Here is a 14,371-nt window from a genome sequence, read left to right on the forward strand (position 1 = left end):
CATTCCTTGTCGACTGGTTACACCCACCGTGAGCCCTATATCGTGATTAGGTAAACGGAGCTATCAGTAGTCAAAGTTAGTGTGCCAAGAACGACCTAACAATCGAAATGAAACACGTCAAGCAGCATTTGATCCAGTGGCTGTATTGGCAAATTACATATAGCTTGTTATAACGACCATAGAATTTGCGAAATGGTGATTTTAACCGAGATTGTTGAAACCCCTGTACCATCAATTTGTTTGTCAGTAGCCCGCCCCGATTCGAAAACTGATTATACGCAGAATAAACTCTTGTATACTGAATCAGTTGAGAGATATAAACACCATGGGTCGAGGTCTCTGCTGGTGGACTGTTAGTCCCCGAGGGTCTCTATAGCCCAGTAGCTAAGTACTTCGTTAATAGCTTGAAAATACGGATGTATATTTAATTGCTGGGATAAAATTTGAAAATTCATTTCAAAATTAAGGATTATGTCCTTCATGCACAGCTCTTATCCTTGGACGAATTTGGCCCCGGTTTTTGGCACTCTAGTTTTCCGTTTAGCTCTTACAAGTTTATTGTTGTTACGAATTTCCAAAATGTTATCTTGAGTATCACTGAAGAGACATTATTTGTCGAAATGCGCATCTGGTGCATCAAAATTGGTACCGTATAAGTTTTACATGCAGGTGATAATGGAATATGTCTACATACATATGGGAAGTAGACGATAAAAAAGAGGAAATCATCCCGTTTATCATAAAGTTGAGTTGTTAGTTTGTCATTAATATCTATTTTTTAAAATAAAATATACAAGTATGAAACAGAAGTGGACGACTCTGTGGTGTCTTTGATCTCGAGTTCACAGGGATATATCGAATCTACATATGAATGAAAATTAGCATTGTTAATTGATAAAACGTCATCGATATATCTAAATGTCGCATTGAAGGCCAGAACAAGAGTTTTTTTCTTCTCACGTAGATGGTTTTGAATAGAGTTTTTCATATGAATATACGTTTCATCACTTATGACTATAGGCACTTTCGAAGGCAGTTTTTAAAAAATTGTGTTCTTAAAACTTATACATGCACTTTTGTTGAATATTAGTGTTCATACCAGGGATTTGATTCCTAGATTTCATAGGACTTGGGACCAGTGATACTTATAACTAATACTCAGGTGATCCTATGGGCCATTTAGTTCTTCTTTTTTTATTCTGATTTCATTTCGTGTTACTGTTTATTACTTCTATGCGGTCTTTAATGTTAATTTATTTTTTCTTCACTTGCTAGCCATTTTGTAACCCCCCTCGGGTGTTGCTTTGTAGACTTGTCACATCATGCTTCACTTTCTCTCTAATGTCAAATATTATTTTGTTACTACATAACATGGAAGCAATATCATATACAGATATGTATATTTATTTGTAAATATCTTGTAGTCGATTAAAGAGCCAATTTCAGCTTATGTTTACAAGTTACTACTTTCAATAATAGTCGGTTGACAGGGGATGATTACTCCATACTGCTATAGGAAACTATTAGTGGTAAACTTTAAACTTTAAGGGGGCCCCTGGACATACCAGAGGTTTGAAGTTTAAAGTTTACCTAACTCTTTATTTTGCATTCCTTGTAGAAGTTATGAAATTTATCACTGTTCGTTTTCTTCATCTTTCAATTGGTACATTGCTTTGCCATAACAAGTTGGAGACCAATGTTAATTTTTTTTCTGGTCTAATCTTTGTACTTGAATAGCAGTTGATCTCCAACCATTCCTATCCTTTTCTCAATTTTCCCCTTTACCACAGCATACCTCTAGTATGACCAGGGGTTTGTGTTTGCCCAACTCTAATTTGTATTCCTTATAGAAGTTATAGATTGAACATTGTTTGTTATCTTTACCATTCATTAGTTTTTCTAAATTTGTTCTCCACAACCACGAGGCTAAACATGATCTAACTTAGGCAGGTAGATTCTTTTTTAAAAATCGTATGGACGTCAGTGTGTAGAATTAGCGACAAAAGGATTTTAAAGTTTTACACCTATAGAATTATTGTTTAAATATCTTCTGTTGAACTATTTCACTATGTTTCGTGTATTTCAGACAAAGGCTGTTACATAAAAGAACTAACAACAACAAGAGCGACATCTACAGTAGCAACGACAACACAGTCAATGTCGACTGAAAGCAGAGAATCATACCATTCAACGCATGCACCAATGTGTGGAATCTCGCGGACTACGTGGTAACAAGTTCATATACATCCTACCATTGTAGTTAGATGGCGATGATAGAGTATACAGATACAAAATTTCTAATATCAAAAGTCATCTCAGGGCAATATTATAACAATTTTTGCCTAAACTCGAGAATTTCCAAGTCTACATCAATGTTGAGACTCTTTGGTAAGCTGAATTATTAGATGTTTTATATAAAGAAAACCCATTATTTTATTAGTAAAAGATACACTTGTGACCAAGTACGATCTATACCATACGGAAACCGGTTTATTAAACTTAAGGATATGGGATACTCCCAGAAAGAATTTATAGAATTTTGAAAAACTACTTGTAAATGTTTTAACATTGGTAAAAACCCATATTTACCACAAAATGTTCCCATGAAACTACCTTTATTTTTGCAAATATTCAAATTAAATGGTAAAACATTACATAGAAATTGAAATCTTTGAAACCTACATCTTTTAATTGGTAAATTGCATGTATTAATTTTATTGGATGAAATAATAGAAAATCTCATGAAAACACAACAAAATCCTACTTCATGTAAAACTCATACGGTACCAATTTTGATGCACCAGATGCGCATTTCGACAAATAATGTCTCTTCAATGATGCTCAACCGAAATGTTTGAAATCCGAAATAACAATGAAGTTTTAGAGCTATTATAGCCAAAAACAGCGTGCCAAAAAAGTGGAGTCAAAATTTGTCTAAGGATAAGAGCTATGCATGAGGGAGATAATCCTTAATTTTGAAATGAATTTCTAAATTTTGTAACAGCAATTAAATATACATCCGTATTTTCAAGCTAGTAACGTTTGATGCGTCAAATTCTTGGGTACCCTATGACCTTAGAAATGCTGTGTTTCGTAAGAATGTTTATTATTTTATTGAACAGCATTGAAAATTGTTCATTAATGTGTAAAACACACCAAGAAAGACATTTTTGTCGGATCTATTTTTTTTTTTGTCTATTAAATTGCGAGTAACTATTTGTAAATAAGGTAAAAACAAAAGTGTTTCATAGGGAAATATCATGATGGTATTGAGGGATATCAAAAGATTTACAAATAGTTTTGCAAAATTCTATAATATTGTTGGGGAGGTGTTCCTATGTCCTCAATGTAAAACTTATACGGTACCAATTTTGATGCACCATATACGCAATTAGCATACAAAAGAATGATGTATGTACACGCAAAACGCTCATCATGAAAGTTCTTTTTGTTCCATATAATATCAAGAGACGTACATTATTTATATTGCATGAAATATTGATAGAACATTTTACATATTATAATTATATACTTCTGTAAATAAATCATAGATTACTTATAGTTTATATGTATATTATTTTATATTATATTGTGAAATATATTAAGCATACTGCAATTATGTGTGAAAAGTTGTGGTCTCCTCTTCAAATCAATTTAATTATATCCTTTTTCTTTCAGTAATGAATCCATGTTGGAAATGAATTCCTGTTCAACAGAAACTGGTTTTTTGATTTTCTTTATCATCACTACTGTCTCTCTCGGTATGGTTATCGCTGTGTTGAAGATACCGAGATTAAACGTGTTCTGCAGAAATATAGGTAATTTGGAATAAGAAGTGTAACTTAATTCTGCCATTTAATGATTTGATGAAAGACATATGGCAAATAAATCTAGAAAAATTGACCTATGCTAGGATGGTAATGTTATGTAATGTTTAGCCTGGGAAATGAAGAATTCAATCTGTTTTCATCGATTTGAAGCTCGAGGAAATTGAGACAACCAATGAGTAACACACTAATCAAAGATTTTAAGAATATAGGTTATGATTTGCAGGGTATATCGCGTTAAGAAAGCATTCACACACAGAGAGACTCCTTTATTATTATTATTATTATAGGGCCCACGCATTTTCGATATAGGGCCCTGAATCTGTTTATCATTTAAGATTTCTGATATATCTTTTTGACAGTGAAATGCTGTAGAAAAGAAAATCCAAAAGGTAAGATTATAATGTTATTCAATAAAAAATGTAAAAATAACAAACTGTTCAAATTAATAAATCCTGTAAAATACAAAATCTAGAAGAGAGCAAACAAAACAGCAGAGCTGGGATCACATAACATTAGGTGTAAGCATCCACTGTACAATGATAATTTTGATATAATATCATGGTTTTCACCCTGTTTTAGTTTTGGGTGTTGGACGTGTTGTATTAAGGTTCTGATAACGAGATAATGTATACACCTCAGAATCACGTGTCCGTTTTGTAATCACGCCAGATTGGAAGCATTTAGTAGCGGTAGTTACCTGGTAGCTGTATGATAACTCGGAAGGGAAGTTTATATTTACGGCAAGTTTAGGGGTTAGACTATATCACATACAGCTAACAAAAAATAGCATGTAATGATTGGTTGATTGTATCTTATTTAACGCCCCTCTCGAGAATTTTTAACTCATATGGAGACGCCACCAAGACCGGTGTAGGGCTTCAAATGTAAGCCTATGCTCGGCGCTTACGGCCATTGAGCAGTGAGGGTTCTTTAGCATGCCACACCTACTGTGACACGGAACATCCTTTTTTAAGGTCAACCCCGAGTACCCGTGACAACTATCTATTTTGTATTGCTTACAGGAGTTATGAGATTGATCACTGTTCGTTATCTTCACCTTGCATTCACACCTGATGCTGAGCGTTTGGCGATGGAACTGTCACTACCTGTTACAACGACTTAGGTCTGTCGCGGAAGGGATTCGTGCTCCGACCTTCCGCTTGCGGGGCGAACGCCCTACCTCTAAACCTCCACGGCGGTCAACATGTAATGAAAAGATGATAAAGGGAAGAAAACATTTGATACCACGATATCTCAATGAATCGTTTTTCATCAACATTATCACTGCACCAGTAAGAGGGTGGGAATTGCACCACGCGCTCGTCCTTTTCCGTAACCGGTTACGGAAATAGCCGAGTAGTTACGATTGGGGAAGGGGTTAATCGATTTGTAAGGGGTTATCGTGATTTTACCGATATAACTGCTTTTGTGTACTTTTATAACTCCGTGCAATTAAATCGAGAATATTAAAGCAGCAATAAATATATCTGCATTTGAATACGGAATATCGGAACCATTATTTCGTCTCTTATTCCGTCCCGGTTTTAATATTTAGTATGTCCAACAAGATCGCGTTTTTTTGCGTGAACTTGGGCAACTTTTTTTTAGTAAACAAGCACATGTAACTTACTTACTATCAGATATAGTGAGTTTAGGGACAGTTTAGCGTCGTATTTGAAAGGTGAGGGGTGGAAAACAAAAGAAGAAAAAAAGCGGCACCCGTTGTATTAATATGAAAAATCTTAGCAAGAAAAGCTGTTCTCCTCATACTCCTAAATCGTAAAGGGGGGTGGGGGTGGTATCCTTTAGTACATGTATGATTTCCATCAATTTAACCTTACATTTACACTACCATTCACCAATACTATTAACTATATAAAGTGACCAGCTAATAAATCGATCTTTGCATTTACTAATAACAAATGTATGTAATAATTTAACACGATGTCAGGAAAAAAAAGGGGGGGGGGGTCTGGAGATCTTTTGTTTTGTCTCCGCTGCCAAACATCAGTAATTTAATCCAATATCTCATGTTTTGGTACCAGGGCATTCATTTGCAACATTCTGAAAAATAATCTTCAAACCAGGCAGATATTTTTGTATCAGAAATGAGTTGTCTTTAGCCATCACCAATTTGTATGTACAAGAGTTGCCCAAGTGACGTGGAATAAATGCTATTTCATTTGATCACTTTTACAATAGCCTCGCTTTGGAGCTTGCCTGGATACATTTTAACATTAACATTTAACAGTCTGAATATTCTTTTGCCAGACAAATATAGTGGACGAAGTATGAATGGTGGAGAAAATATACCAATGGCGGAAGGGAACAACGCTGCAAACGCTTGAAAGCAACTTGGAATCATTCTTTCAAAGAAATTGAATGCTGACTTTGGAAGTTCATGGTATATCACAAGTTATAGTTGTCAGCTAATTCTTGCTGCATGATTGGGCCGTCTTTAGTCATTTTCTCTTTACGTGTTGCGTTTCCAACAACTGGAAGAGTCGGGGAAAGGCTTGTTGATACATCATATAACGAACCTCAGTCAGTGGTAGCTAGGTGTGGAAGATGTTACCGGTGTTGCGACTCCCCTTTAGTCAATTTTGCCATTTATGGGTTCTTTACTCCTCCTCTTTGCTACAACTTTGGTTCACAACCCCTCTTTGACGATTTCCGGGATCCGCTCCTGTTTGTGATTATAAACTTTAATGGAGAGAGTGAAAGTGCAAGATAACAGACGGACACTCTGTAAATTATGCAGCTTCTGTAACAATCAATACAGATTATTTTATATGTACATTTCCATGTGATGTTGTGGACCTCTTGATATGCATTTAATATAGTATACTAGCTATACTAGTACATGTATATTATCTATTTTGTAGCCACCGTGCGTACCCTATTTATATCTGAATGAATCCTAGAACAAAGGATTAGAAATTTTCCAATGTTCAAATGCACAATTAATTTTTTTTCAACACTCAATGGATTTAATCTTTTGATGAACAAATGATGAAGGTCTCTTTTTGACTTCTATCCAATTCTAAGTGATAATGACATTTTCGAAAACCTCCATCACGAATCTAGGTTGTGAACCAGAATTTGTCTAAAAATTATAAGTTTACTATAGCAAATGTAGAAATACTTACTACATAGCAAATGAAACCATAGGATTGTGTCAAGTTATAGATTCGATTATTCTTTACCTTCATATCTGTAATAATTATACTGTATATAAGTCGTATGTTATTTTATTACATTTGTGCAGTTACACATTTACATTTACGCTCTCTCAAAGTAGATACCGGTGTTTATCAGTATATGCTAAGATGAGTTTATAATAGTTTTCCGTTTTGCTTGCTTTATATGCATTATTTCATACATGTATATGCTCACTGCAGTATTACTATTTTTCATTTCATTGTTAATAGAAAAAGGTTTTGATTAGTGTTTCAAGTTATTTTGTTCTCCTGTAAACATTTAATGTCATCATTATTAACCAGGGCAACTTGTTTTTAAAGGTGTATGGTCCGAATTTCCTCAATTTTGTTCATCTTGTAAAACACCGTTAAATCATTAAACATACGTATTTATGAGGTTGTACGACACGTCATACATTATTTTACCTGTTTTAACCATAAATACTTGGTCTTAAATTGGTGTTTTCAAACAAATGTTACTTCATATTTAGAAGACAAATAAAGTGAAAGTCACGTGTCCAGTACAAACTTTCAGAGGTAATATCATCGGTGGTGTTATCTGTGTATAGCTGTGTATTTTGAGACAACAGTTCTGTGCCATAAATATAAATATTAAATAACTCTTATTAAGTCGTTGCTTTACTCTATTTTAATCATAAATGTAGACAGTTGCGTCTAAGTTATCATTATCTCGCCAGAGGGCGCGTAACGCAAACTTCACTTACACCAGTGTCCACGCTTGAAATTATGTGGCAATAAAATAACATGATAAAAACAGTCTTTCGCTTTAAAGTTTAGGCAACAGGTGATACATCAGGCTCTTTTCCAAGTTTTATTCTTTTTAGAGCCTTTTTAAACTTTCGATTCCGTGTTTACATCAAATCTCCAGCACGTTGATGTCCTACATATTTATACGCGTGTTACGAATTAGTTCCAGCGATTCATGATCAGAAAACAGAAAATTTAAACATTTACCTGTAAAGATTAAATTGAATGCACCAAAAGCATTACATAATATGACTAAATATTTAATCCAGAACACGAATAATACATATTAAAATGTTTTACAAGATTTCTGTAAAAAAGTTGACTGTTGACTGATTTGTGCTATTTTACACCTTGTCGTATTTTCGTTATTGTAATTTAACAATCTTTCATTCACAAATAAGTGGATGGGATTGGGCAGCAGACACAGCTTATTTTAGCCTTCTCCTTACATCAAAGTCACAATGAATCAAACACATGTAGGTATATGTTGTAAATGCAAGGTGAAGATAACGAACAGTGATCAATCTCATAACTCCTATAAGCAATACAAATTAGATAGTTGGGCAAACACGGACCCCTGAACACACCAGAGGTGGGCTCAGGTTCCTAGGAGGAGTATGCATCCCCTGTTGACCGGTCACACCCGCCGTGAGCCCCATATCCTGATCAGGTAAACGGAGTTATCCGCAGTCAAAATCAGTGTGCTAAATGTGATAAAATATTTAGCAGCAAGATGTATTTGTGAAGCAGTGATGCCCCCGGATTACAACATTTCAGTAAATAATGCACATGCTAAATATGAAAGCAGTCTTTTACCGTTTTAAATATATGGATGATATCAGAATTCTTTAAAAGTAGGTCAAATGTCAAGATAAAGTTCACCAGGTCAAAGATTTTGGTACCAATTGAAAGGGTTTGCTACAAGATTTACAAATGCCAGATATGAAAACTGTACCTCCCAAGTTGTATAAAATATCAAAACGTGATGTGGTATATATTGATAGCAGTAAATGATGTGGTAGATATTGATAGCGGTAAATGATGTGTTGGATATTGATAGCGCTAAATGATGTGGTATATATAGATAGCGGTAAATGATGTGGTAAATATTGACATAGTGGTAAATGATGTGGTAGATATTGAGATCAGTAAATGATGTGGTAGATATTTATAGCAGTAAATGATGTGGTAGATATTGATAGCGGTAAATGATGTAGATATTGAAAGAGATAAATGATGTGGTAGATATCGATAGTGGTAAATGATGTGGTAGATAATGACAGCAGTAAGGTCGTTATAACGATTTAGTTCGTCAATACAACCTATCATTGGGTCAAATGCTGTCTGGCGTGTTTCATGCCAATTGTAAGGCCGTTCTTGGCACACTGATTTTGACCACGGATAACTCCGTTTACCTGATCAGGATATAAGGGCTCACGGCGGGTTTGACTGGTCGACAGGCGATTCTTACTCCTCCTAGGCACCTGCTCCCACCACTGGTGTGTCCAGGAGTCCGTGTTTGCCCAACTATCTATTTTGTATTACTTATAGGAGATATGAGATTGATGACTGTTCGTTATCTTCACCTTTCATTTAATCATCGAGCTTTTTATTGGATTCCTTTGTGAACTTTTATTACATTGAATGGTATGATGCAGTATGTAATAACAAGATTCCACTGAATATCAGGATTCTGCTCTACTGCACCCCTTCCAGAAATGAACTGTAGTGTTGAAAAATCAGGAAAATTTCACAATCGATAATCAGTCATAATCGAAAGAACTGTTTCGATCAATGATCAATATAATCGGTGTTTACATGTAGTTAATAATGTTTATTATTTTTAACAAGGTATTTCAGAATAATTATATTACCCAGAAAGCAATTAAATTTTGATTTCAGCCGTAGTGCATGTTAGTTAGTAAATAAATACATTAATTTTCCTACAGAGTGATGCACTAACTCAGGGTAGTACGTTTTCATTTCAAGAAAAAAAAATTTGTTACGTTTTACACTTAATCAATAAGCTTTGAATGTAATCGTATTAATGAAATGTTCTCAGTGTTTATTTTTGTTTTTGTTGTTTTATCTTATTGTTTACAAGTTGTGTTTTATGTTTGTATTTTCATGTAGTGACGAGGGTTACTTCGCTAAATTCTATGCCAGGTGTTATGGCCAATTTAACATTGTACCAACATTTTTCCGGATTTTTCAGTTCCATATTTTCCCGGATTAATTTGAATGTTTCAATATCCGGTTTAGCTTGGATTTTACAATTTTCGCGGGTGCACGAGCTTTAGTACAATTTACCAGCCATTCTTAGATTACTAGTCACCTGTGCTGAAGACCCTATATTTTTTCTATGAGAGAAACTTCTAAGATGGTAAGTTAAACCTGACATTTTATATGCAAATTATTCTACAAGAGAATTTATGTACATATTGTTGTTAACTGAATGTTTACAGCGTGTTTACTTGCGAAAGTGCATTTTGGTAACATGTTTAGAGTGCACGTTTGTTAGAAAATTCATAGCTTTATCGTAATGTTTGCAAAGTATATGATAATATGTTTCATATGTTTCATATTAATTTTCATAGTATTGAAAGACATAGAATTGTGCTGTGAAACTTTAGGTGTGAATTTTTTGTGCACTCTGCAATTTTCATGTATTGATAGAAATGTTTTCCTCTAGCTATTTATGTGTAATATTATGTAGTTTCTAGGAACATAAATTTTTTACTTTCTAGTCTGATGAAATTGTTTTTTGGACATTATGTACTGGTTTTCTAGAGTACAAGTGTAGAGTATTTACTGTAAACAATGTTACTTACTGAGGTTGATAGAGTATTTGTTTACTAGGATAACATTTACCAAATGTTAGGTAATTTGTCTTTGCTATGAAATACTTTATTTATTTTTTGTTTTGTATATTTGCAGTAAATAACACCACACGACCACCACACATACACATGGATGTTGTATAATTGGATCATGCTTACTAGAATTAAATAAAGTGTGTGCATTTACAATGGAGTTGACTTTGAACTGGGGGTATCAGTACACCAGGCATGGCTTTTCTCTACTGTGCATGCTCGAGAAGGGTTAGTGTCATGAACTTCTGTGCAGAAGGGTTACCTCGCTAAATTGTATGCCAGGCATAGCTTTTTCTACTGCGCATGCTCGATAACAATTCACACTACATTTCTCTGTTGTTATAGCCAAAAAACCCGATTTAACATAATATTTAACCAATATCCACAATTAATCATACATTCAGCGCCGTACATGTATATATACTCTTGTTGTTAGCACCGCGGTGCGAATAAGTTGAGGTATTTACATGAATGTCGTCTCTCTATATATACTCCTGTTATTAGCACCGCGGTGCGAATTGGTTTTACCTGTTCCACAGATGAAAACGTGCCATTTTTAGAGTGATACCCCCCAAAAAAGACGAGGGAAAATATGTCGTTCAGTGCATAACGATGGATACTTACTGAGTTAAAACAAGTCGTTTAATTGTTAAAATTAGCGACAAATCGCCCCTTTTGACATCGACATGTTGATGTTTAGTGAAAAATATAAGGTACTTATATAACATCTTTCATATTTGGCATGTATATTCCTTGTGGCAAAATCATTGGTACCAAAATTGTTGACCTGGTTAAGTTTACATTGACATTTAACGTACGTTTTGATTGAGTTGCACAATGTGCATCTGGCTTATAATATGTGAATGGCGGGCGTCCCTGTAATAAGGTACTTACTTTGTGTAATCAACTCCTCTCACACCTCTGACTTGACATTCCTCAAATTTTGTACAGTTTTTATTGATACATTGATGATGTACATTTGTCATTTTAAAAGTGATCAAACATTTTTCTAAAAATTTACAATTAAACTTTTTAAAGCATATCTTGAACAAATGGTAACTATTTTGTGTAATTAACTCCCCATACACCTCTAACTTGACACTCAAACTTTGCACAGTTGTTAGTTATAGACACATTGAGGATGAAGTATAAGAGGAATTTTAAATCCCGTAATAGACACATCAAAACAAAAGTGCATACCATCTATCCTTCTGTGTTTAGTAAACCAGACGTGATCAAAGCAATAGATACATGTAGGTTACATGATATAGGTTACACTGAAGAGAGATTATTTGTGGAAATGCACATCTGGTGCATCAAAATTGGTACCGTATAAGTTTTACATGAGGAATGTGCTTTGGTTCCAGCTGACAAATTTTGTGACAACATTGTCTTTGTAAAACTCATTATTACAACTGTATTTTCAAGGCATTAATTCCAAATTATTTGGTTATAGTACGTATACTCCAACTGTCTTTTCAACGGATGAAATTCTTCAAAATCACGCTTTAGTTTTAAACATGTTTAATATCCTAGTCAATGGGATGAATGAATATGAATTATCGTACCTTTACTAGATATTGATAGCGGTAAATGATGTGGTAGATATTGATAGCGGTAAATGATGTGGTGGATATTGATAGCGGTAAATGATGTGGTAGATCAGGTCTGTTGGAATTCCCATGGGCACGAATTGTGCTCCTTTGTTAGCTGACCTGTTTTTATATTCATATGAAGCAGAATTTATTCAAAAACTTCTACGTGAGAAGAAAAAATCTCTCGCTGTGGCCTTCAATTCAACTTTTAGATATATCGATGACGTTTTGTCTATTAACAATGATAGCTTTCATTCATATGTCGATTTGATATATCCCTGTGAGCTCGAAATAAAGGACACCACAGAGTCGTCCACTTCTGCTTCATACTTAGATATTTTATTGAAAGTAGACATTAACGGCAAACTTACAACTCAACTGTATGACAAACGGGATGATTTCAGCTTCTCCATCGTCAACCTCCCTTATTTATGTAGCAATATTCCATTATCACCTGCATATGGTGTTTATATATCTCAACTAATTCGATATGCAAGAGCTTGTTCTGCATATAGTTAGTTTTTTAATCGAGGTAAGCTACTGACAAACAAGTTAATGGTACAAGGATTTCAACAGTCTGGATTGAAGTCAGTATTTCGCAAATTCTATGGTCGTTATAACGACCTACTTCGTCAGTACAACCTCGCATTGGGTTAAAATGCTGTTTGACGTGTTTCATACCGATTGTTAAGTCGTTCTTGGCACACTGATATTGACTGCGGATAACTCCGTTTACCTGATCAGGATATAGGGCTCACGGCGGGTGTGGCCGGTCAACAGGGGATGCTTACTCCCCCTAGGCACCTGATCCCACTTCTGGTGTGTCCAGGGGTCCGTGTTTGCCCAACTATCTATTTTGTATTGCTTATAGGAGTTATGAGATTGATCACTGTTCGTTATCTTCACCTTGCATTGGTAGCGGTAAATGTGGTGGATATTGGTAGCGGTAAATGATGAGGTAGACATTGATAGCGGTAAATGATGTGCTAGATATTGATATAGAGGAATTCTTAAACTTCACAAAAACCACTACAAATAAAGACACATTGCTGGATCGAGAAAATGTTCTATCAAGCCACCATCTTTGCAGGATCGAGTAAATATTTTACCAAGCCACTCATGAAAATATTAACAGCTGTAAAGGAGAAACTTCAAGTGTACTGCATCACAACATATGCCAGAAGTGGTGCAAATGAAAAGTGGATTCTAAAAAATATCTAAAAAACTTTTATCACATTTGAAATCGCAACTATTTTCTCAAATAAACAACACCAAAAGGTATGACCTTTCATCACTTTACACGACCATTCGTCACGATAACCATAGACCGTTGCTTCTTTAATAAAAATGGAAAAAGGAAATATTCGTATCTGGTGATCAGTCATCCAAATAATGACTTTGTTAAACATCACTCTAATTCCACGCAAATATTCTGGAGTTGAAATTAAAAATATGTTGGAATTACTCATTGACAATATCTTTGTAGTCTTTGGTGATCAGCTTTTCCAAGTCTGTTTGAATTCGCATGGTCGCGAATTCTGCTCATTTGTTAGTTGATCTGTTTTCATATTCTTATGAATAAGAGTTTATTCAAAAGCTTCTACGTGAGAAGAAAAAATATCTTGCTGTTGACTTCAATTCGACATTCACATATATCGATGTTTTATATATTCTCTGATCGTTAAAACGATCTAGTTTGCCAATACAACCGATCACTGGGTCAAATACTGTCTGACGCCATTCATACCGATTGTTAAACCGTTCTTGGTACACTGATTTTAACTACTGATAATTCCGTTTACCTGATCAAGATATAGGGCTCACGGCGGGTATGACCGGTCGACAGGGGATTCGTACTCCTCCTAGGCGCCTGGTCCCCCTCTGGTGTGTCCAAGGGTTCGTATTTCCTTAACTATTTTGTATTGCTGATAGGAGTTATGAATTGATCACTGTTCGATAAATCCACCTCTCATAATGATAATCATTTTCATTTATAGGTCAATTCAATATATCCCTGTGAAGTCGAGATAAAATAAAACCACAACGACGTCCTCCATATCTGCTTCGTACTTAGATGTTTTTATTGAAATTGGATTTTAACAGTA

At 34.8% G+C, this 14,371-nt stretch overlaps 1 protein-coding gene across 4 annotated transcripts in view; it reads left to right on the forward strand.

Moving 5' to 3' along the window:
- The window catches only part of LOC125664077 (uncharacterized), a 40,643-nt gene extending 29,816 nt beyond the window's left edge, over positions 1-10,827 (forward strand). Inside the window, exons 5-9 of one of the 4 annotated variants that reach the window (XR_008799603.1) lie at positions 2,087-2,228; positions 3,679-3,818; positions 4,190-4,219; positions 6,102-10,181; positions 10,736-10,827. Coding sequence is in view for 3 of the 4 variants with exons in the window: in XM_056152689.1 (XP_056008664.1) it covers positions 2,087-2,228; positions 3,679-3,818; positions 4,190-4,219; positions 4,853-4,953 (413 nt within the window). In the remaining variant the exon portion in view is untranslated. Of the gene's footprint in view, positions 1-2,086; positions 2,229-3,678; positions 3,819-4,189; positions 4,220-4,852 lie in introns of all 4 variants that reach the window. The other 3 variants (XM_056152689.1, XM_056152688.1, XM_056152690.1) reach the window with 3 other exon arrangements.
- The last annotated feature ends 3,544 nt before the right edge of the window (positions 10,828-14,371 follow it).

The sequence above is a fragment of the Ostrea edulis genome, chromosome 1 (assembly GCF_947568905.1).
Source record: "Ostrea edulis chromosome 1, xbOstEdul1.1, whole genome shotgun sequence".
In the NCBI taxonomy this organism is placed as follows: Eukaryota; Metazoa; Mollusca; class Bivalvia; order Ostreida; family Ostreidae; genus Ostrea; species Ostrea edulis.